This window comes from Micropterus dolomieu, linkage group LG16 (assembly GCF_021292245.1).
Source record: "Micropterus dolomieu isolate WLL.071019.BEF.003 ecotype Adirondacks linkage group LG16, ASM2129224v1, whole genome shotgun sequence".
Lineage (NCBI taxonomy): Eukaryota > Metazoa > Chordata > Actinopteri > Centrarchiformes > Centrarchidae > Micropterus > Micropterus dolomieu.
In genome coordinates, this window is record NC_060165.1 from 20,680,306 (window position 1) to 20,688,153 (window position 7,848).

General features: G+C 38.2%; 1 protein-coding gene across 4 annotated transcripts in view; it reads right to left on the bottom strand.

The window, feature by feature from the left end:
• Nucleotides 1–1,703: 1,703 nt before the first annotated feature.
• The window catches only part of sfmbt2 (Scm like with four mbt domains 2), a 56,523-nt gene continuing 50,378 nt past the window's right edge, over nucleotides 1,704–7,848 (bottom strand). For 3 of the 4 annotated variants that reach the window (XM_046072271.1, XM_046072268.1, XM_046072269.1), the window contains 5 exons: nucleotides 6,304–6,479; nucleotides 5,985–6,154; nucleotides 3,948–4,271; nucleotides 3,439–3,558; nucleotides 1,704–2,663 (listed from right to left, as the gene is read on the bottom strand). In XM_046072271.1, coding sequence (XP_045928227.1) covers nucleotides 2,523–2,663; nucleotides 3,439–3,558; nucleotides 3,948–4,271; nucleotides 5,985–6,154; nucleotides 6,304–6,479 — 931 coding nt within the window. In that variant the 3' untranslated portion in view covers nucleotides 1,704–2,522. The remainder of the gene's footprint in view (nucleotides 2,664–3,438; nucleotides 3,559–3,947; nucleotides 4,272–5,984; nucleotides 6,155–6,303; nucleotides 6,480–7,848) is intronic. The other variant, XM_046072272.1, reaches the window with a different exon arrangement.

A 7,848-nucleotide genomic window follows, 5' to 3' on the forward strand; every position in this document is an offset into this window, starting at 1 on the left:
ATCGATTACTTTAGCTTTCTATTTCACCCTTTTATCGCATTACTTTGAACTATTTCAACCATTTAGCTCATCACTTTTGACAAACTAGTTCCACCATTTAGCTCAATACTTTTAGCTAACTAGTTCAGCCATTTATCCCATCACCTTTAGCTAACTGGTTCAGCCATTTATCTCATTACTTTGAACTATTTCAAACATTTAGCTCATCACTTTTGACAAACTAGTTCCACCATTTAGCTCATCACTTTTGACAAACTAGTTCCACCATTTAGCTCAATACTTTTAGCTAACTGGTTCAGCCATTTATCCCATCACTTTTAGCTGACTATTTCAGCCATTTATCTCATTACTTCGCCATTTATCCCATCACTTTTAGCTAACAGGTTGCGCCAATTATCTCATTACTTGTAGCTAACTAGTTCAGTCAGTTATCTCATTACTTTTAGCTAACTAGTTCAGCCTTTTATCCCAATTACTTCTAACTGTCTCATTCCGCCATTTAGCTAATTACTTTTAACCAACTAGTTCAGCCATTTATCTAATTATTTTTAACTAGTCCAGCTATTTATCCCTTTATTTGTTGCTTGCTAGTTCAGCCATTTATCCCATTACTTTTCGCTAACTAGCACAGCCTTTTACCCCAATTACTTTTAGCTAACTAGTTCAGCCATTTATCTCATTACTTTTAACTGACTAGTACAGCTATTTGTATAATTAAGCTATTTATCTCATGACTTTTAGCTATCTATTTCTGCAATACAGCCTATTACTTTTGACTAACTAATTCAACCATGTATCCATTACATTACTATTTTGACCGTGTACTTCACTATTTCAACTTGATTACTTTTAGCTAACTATTTTAACTGTTTCAGCCTTCTCTGCTAACTGTATTGTAAAAACTGTGTCGATATATTTTGTAATCAAATCATAATTCACTTATTTTTTGAAACAGCAGAAGTAGCCCCTAGGATGCAAGTGTTTGCCCCTGGGCTGCTTCATAATGAGTTAAAAGGTAAACAGTTGATATGAAGGACATAAACAGCACCAACAATGTTAGTTTTATATTGTTTCAACAGAGCAGCAGAGAGAAATGTGGTTCCTCTTTAACTGTGACTTTGTTCTGTTAACCACAGTGAGGTCTGACTTCCTATATCTCATGCATGAGGGAGCATCTTGTTAACCTGTGATAGTTCTTGTCAAAACTGTTGCTTTACATATATAGACCTTGTCTGCAGAAACTCATTTTTACTTGTTAATAGCAGGGTTGTTCATGTAAAAAGGTATAACACTTTAAGATAATTAGTGTTTTTGAGCAGTTTGGAAACAGGAATTTCAAGATAACAAGCCCTTAAATGTTGCATGTGAGATGTTTTTAACTTATAGCACTTATGGCAGTTGAATTGTCAGGTTAAGCAGAAGTGTAAGGAATTAACAAGTATGTCTTCATTATCATATCATTATTCTGTGATTTAAAAACATCATTCACTGTCTCTGCCAAATGGAAAAATAACAAGAATATGACTTCTTTGGTACCACAATAATTTTATCTGCCATCCTGTAATTTGGGGGAAAATTAAGGTACTTTTGCGAACATAACATTTTTACCAGTAGAACAAATTATGCTGTCACAAGTGTCTGTTAGTTGTTGTAGTAACAGGACAAATGGTCATACTGAGAAAGAAAGTTCATATCAAACCGGGTAAAAATCAATAGAAATTTATTTTCGTACATATCAAAAATATCTGCAACACATTTGCATAGATGGACACAAAATAGCTTACATGATTGATTCATGTGATTGTAACAATGAGAAGTATGCTCAACTGGGAATTTCAAAGTATTTCAGAAGGTGTCATCTTGTGTAAATGTAAATTAATTCAGATCCCAGTTTGTGAAATAACTTCATCTTTTAGAGGTTTAGTTCAGTGGAAAAGGAGTTAATATTGATATTTTGATATAACTATTATTTTCTCTACATCCAAATAGATAATTACTCCTTATAAATTACAACAGAATAATAAATATTCCAAATATATTATTTCTTGGTTTATTAAATAATTTTCAGATATTTTTTCAGAACCAATCATGTCACACAAAGAAGGGAAAACCGTGTGGTCAGTAATTACTTTTTAACTTAAATGCTATAATGTTCCTCTATCACAAATAAAAAGGAAATGAAAAGCAAGAAAAACACAAATGTCTTCAAAAACAAGTTCTCAGCTTCTCAAAGAAACGTCTTCACAGATCGGTAAAGCACACGGATCGACTCCGATGTGTTTTGTTCTGCTGGAGTCGGCAGTTAGAACGTTTTTGTTGGTGTCACACTGACACCACTATCACAGAAATGAATCCTTCACCTTCTTCTGTTGTAACTTTCTTTTGTGTCTTGCCAATGCAACTCCGCTAAGAAATCCACATTGCCAAAACATTCCAAAGGGTTTCACCAGGACGGACTTAATCCAACATTTTCCTCAACTGGCCAGTTGTGCAGCGGGTGACTTGCTGTTGCAGCTTCTCAATCAGTTGGCATACTGTCTGTAAAAGGCAACCTTGACGCGCTCTATCTGGTGACACAGTTTGATGGCGGGACCGAGCTTCAGGTCCATACACTCCTGTACAGTTGGCAGAGTTAACAACAGCAGGGCCTGACCGTCAATGTCCTGCACAGAAGTAAGATACAAATAAATATTTAAAGACAGTTTTAAGAGTTCCTGGCCAACTCGTGGTGTGTATTTTAACTTTCCTCCTTCCCTCAGCATTTAATGCCTTTACCACTGTTAAGACTCAATGCTTTTGTTGTTGTTTAAAAAATAAAAAATTATTTTGCTAGTCCAGCCAAGGAAAAGATATTGGTCATAAAAAGTAATGAGAATAAAAGTAGGAAAATGCAAGTTAGCCTCTAAATTAGTCAAAACAAAAACAAGCAGATGGTTTATTATACAAAGCTAAAAATAATAAACCCTAGCTATCAAGAAAGAGAAAGGAATTTGATCAGCATGTTGATCGGCTTGTTGCCACACTTTATTGACGTCATAAACGGAAGAAATATCTAATCAAACACTCTGTCATATCAATGTTGGTGACCGACCTCCTAGTGTCGGCGCTGTAATAAAATACAAATATTGGCTCAATGTGTTGCAAGTGGAAAACGTGGGGGGGGGGGACGGCAAAGATCAGAGAGAGTAAATTTACCTCTTTGTTATTTAAGAGATGTTCTGAACAAATGAAAAAGAGGAGTTAAGCTTGAAAGTGAGGACTTTTTGTAAAGTGAAGACATTTTGTTTGGTCATCACTTCTTCAAATGGCTGTTTTGAAGGATTAAGATTAGCATCAGGTTTAGGTTAGGCATGCAGTTGTGATGGTAAAGAATGTATTGGCCAAGATTGGCCTCACGTGTGTGTGTGTGTGTGTGTGTGTGTGTGTGTGTGTGTGTACCTGCTCCTGGAAGATGTTGGCCAGGGACGCACAGTCAGTAGAGTTTATAAACTGAACGACTTCCTCCACGCTCCACTCCAGAGGATTTCTGTCCAAAACCAGCTGACCCTCCTCCTCCACCTGACACACATACACACACAAAGACAAAATGTAAATTACATAATCAGAAACGTGCCCAAAAACGTGCAAAGAACACAGTTAATGTGGCCAAATGTGTCTTAAGGTCGCATTCAGATTATCTTTGTACCTCAGTCTGGACAGTCGGATCAGAATTCGTGCAACTCTGACATCACTCTAGAGCGAACAGTATCACAATTCTGCGCTAGCGGGAAGTAGCAGACTCGCTCCACAAAAAGCCATAATTAAGCTGGGGTTCTCTTTCTGCCCATCCTCGTTATCATTCGCTCACAAATTCCCCTTCTTCCACGTGAAATCAACTTATAGTCAATGACCAAATCAATACATTGATAACATCATGTGACTAAACGGGACACATGATTGTTACTAACCACTGTGAGGGCTGAACCTCCATCAGTGTGCCGTCTCTCTGTCTGCACCTGCATGTCTTGTCCTTTGGGTGGCTGGTACTTGTTGTTGTTCTGGTTGTAGGCCGACAGCGAGCGGGTGGACCTCCTGCGGCGCTCAGGCACCTCCTGGCTGGCGGTAGTGTCGCCGACGCTGAAGGTCCTGCGCAGCGTCGTGGCCCGGCGAGGGCGACTACTGTTCACCTCCACCGATGAGGCGTCAGTGTGGTCCTCACGTGGCTCAGAGCTGGTGCCTTCACTGCCCGACTGACACGCCATCTCTTCATCCTCCTCTCCCTCATCACTGTCCTGAAGGAGGAAGTAATAGAAAGCTCAGAGTCAGAGAGGCGAGGTGCAGGTGTTGTGTTTGGGCTTCAGTCTGGTTGTGGCAAGACCTCTGATGCTGCTCATTGAAAGAAATCAAAATTTTAATGTTCTTAAAAGTCCTTGTGGTGTTTAATTTAGCTCAGTTTGTTTGTTGTCCATGCAACATTTTTATGCAGATTTTTATTCATTTAACCATTTAAATTGATCTTTTCATGAATTATTTGAGACTTAAACTTTGTGTTTTATATTTTAAATATACAATATGTAGCAACTACATGATACCTGTTATCAAATATTCTGTTGTATATTATTACGAACTAGTTTCATATTAGGAGATGCACATATTGAGACACTTTTCAGTATATTGAAGCATTTTTAAATCATCAATAAGATCTTTTTTTCAGTCAGCATAAAAGCTGCCCTGCTGCTACTGTACTATGTTTAGGTTTCATTAAAAGGGAAGTTGTATCTAAACAGGAAATGCTGTCTTCTTACATCTGTTGAAACACACACAGAATTTGAATGTAAACATACCTACTACACCATGTTTTGGCCAGTTGGTATAAAACATTAATCAGCCGTTTCTTTCCCCATGAACAACATACATTTTTTTGTTTTGTTTTCTCAGTCTCTTTATAAAATTTCTGATTGCAGACAAACGGCCAAAACTATGGTGAAACCCGACCGCTCTCCTGCTTCTGTGTCCGGTGTAACACAAGAGGAGATATGAGCTGGGCAGAAAAACAAGTGAGATAAGTCTGAAGTTCCTTGTGACGTTAGACATGAGTCATGTTATCCTCAGAGTTTCACGTTTCCACTAAGGGCAGGGATCGACAGTTTAGATGGGAGTCAGATAAGTTTGTTACTGGGGGTTGAGTACTGATAGTCTGTTCCAAGTTGGTAAATACCCAGATTCTTCCAGCTCTGCTAATCTTACTGAATCTTCGAGGGTTTGTTATAGCAAAGAGAAATGTACAAAACATTTAGAAAGGTATAATAAAAAAAAAAATATATGGGTTCTGGCTTGTTGTCCGAACATTCAGTTTGCAATCACATGAAACAGAGAAAAACAGAAAATCCTCCCATTTAATGGCAACTAATCTCAACTCCTGACTAATTGTTTCTACGCTACAAAACAAGCAACATTTTATAGACTCAATAATGAATTGATTAATTGAGAAAATCATCATCAGATTAACCATCATTTTGTTGCAGCCTGACGCAGCTTAATCACTTAAAATTTGTCTTGGTGACAGAAACCAGCTGCGAACCAGTCTGACCAGTAAACACTCCACATTTTAGTGGTAAAACATAAAAACATCCCCCAAAAACAATAAGTCAGCACAGAGTTTTTAAGATCAAATGATTTCTTTGCACATAAAACCCAAGGACACATTTAAAATTGAAAGCCTTTAATTGGTGTGACCAAGATGTAAATTATGAGTTGTGCGTGAGTAAACTAAATCAAAAAGCTAAGCTACATTTCCTGCCTGTGAAGCTCCTCTTCTTCCTGCCTCCGTCATTAGCAGGGATGTTTATATTTATACACTGGATCATGACTGTACACTCAGTATCCGCCTGTTGCGTGAGCAGGAGCTGACAGGACGCCCGTTAACACAATATAAGAGAGGAAGAAAGACTGAGGAAGAAGAGAGACAATGCAGGAAAGTAAAGAGAAGTGCAGTGTTATCTAACCTGCGGTGAGCCGGCAGGAGTGTAGTCCACAGCGGACGAGCGTCTTTTCTTCTGCACAAAGATAGCTTTCCTCTTCTTCCTGCGGCGCGTCGGCTTGGCCAGGTCTCCCTCTGCCGTCTCCTCTCCTCCCATCGGCTTGGACAGCTTCCTTTTCTTCCCATAGTAATAGGCTGCGGATGCACAGCAGATGTCAAAACAATATACCCAAAACAAATCTTAGGCAGAGGCAATTATACACTCTGCGGCGTCACAAGCTCTGATTTGGGTCCTCTTCATAGCTGTGGTGTAGGAAGTGATGCGTTTAATTATAGAGACTCACTGTATTTGGTTTTGGTCTGAACGGAGCAGTTCTCTGGGCACTTGTCAGTGACGAGGACGGGGCTGAAGAGGTTCGGGCAGCACTGCAGCTTCACGCACACCTTACGGCAGAAGTCCGGGATCTGGTCAGCGAGGCGGACTATCCGGATGGTGGAGCGATAGGTTTTCCCTTTATATCTGGAACAAAGGAAAGAAAGAGGGGAGCAGGGATGGGATGTCATGACATTGTCAGCCAGTGATTACACTTTTATTTATGAGAACAATGCATAATTAAACTATCTGTAATTCATCAAAGCATTAGACAGTGAATGATGATTGCCTACCCAGTAATGATGTGAAAATGGGCTGTTTTTAGGAGAGCTGGCGTGTATTCGGTTGATGAGGGCTATACAGGAGAGCCGAGAGTTACACAGGGTCAATTTTGCAATCTATCTAATGGCTAAGGTTAGGAAAGGGGAGCTGATCTGTTGGCAGCATTCAAGGACAGATCTGAACCTGCAATCTGATGTGGCTGTTCTGAAGTAACTCTGACTGAACCGGAGTGAATTCTTTAACATTTGAACATACACAAATTTAAAATGAGATTATATCTTTAATACGATTTGGTCCTAAAAGGTCAGTCTTTATTGTTTTTGTTCATCTCTTTAAGGTTTTAAACTTCATTAATAAACAAGAATAAATCAATACAAAACTAACTAAATAGTATGCATAATAAAATGCACTAAGAACTAAATGTCAATGAGTTAGTACAAATATTTCATGATAAATTACCGGCCACCAAAAATTCCAGATAGCTTGTCTTGGGGTCCAAACATATGAGCTTAGCTGATCTGTTTATATATTTTTTTTAAATCCATAAACCGTGTTAAAGGATAAATGTTTCAATTCCATCTTAAAATAATAATCAGGTGCCCATGAACAGGTTTTTCTTGCTGCAGTGTTATTTCCTCCTGTTCATACTTCCTCAAAACCTTTGACGTAAGTGGTGGGAGCCAAAATAAAAAACTAATTTCAAAGTAAAAAAGTAGTTTATCTGAAGTAAATATGTGGCGTCAGCAATTTAAGTTTGTCAAATCAAGTGAGGTTTTCCAAAGATACAGTCTTTTTAGTATTAACTTCCCTGTTTGTTCCCCTGTTGAGCTACAGTGGAGGTGATGGCAACAAAAAGACAATAACTGAAAAAGCCTAAATGTGGTCAATCAGAAAAAAAAACTTTTCTAATCTTGAAATGTCTTGTTTTTGTCTGCTCAACAGTACAAAACAAAACATATTAAGTTTACAAAGCAGCAAATCATCACTTTTGAGAAGCTGAAAATGTTCGTTATTGTTGCTTCAAAAACTACGTTTTACGATTAATAGATAATCAAAATCGTTTGCTTAGTTTTTCAGCACTAATATATGTCCTAAAAATGAATGTATGAATCAGTTAAAGTGCGATTACAGCTGCCAGCAAGTTCCTTGGAGTCTGTTTTGGTATTCACTATTTTTACAGACCACAAGTGTAGCAATACAACAAGACAAGACCTGATTAAACTAAATAGAATTT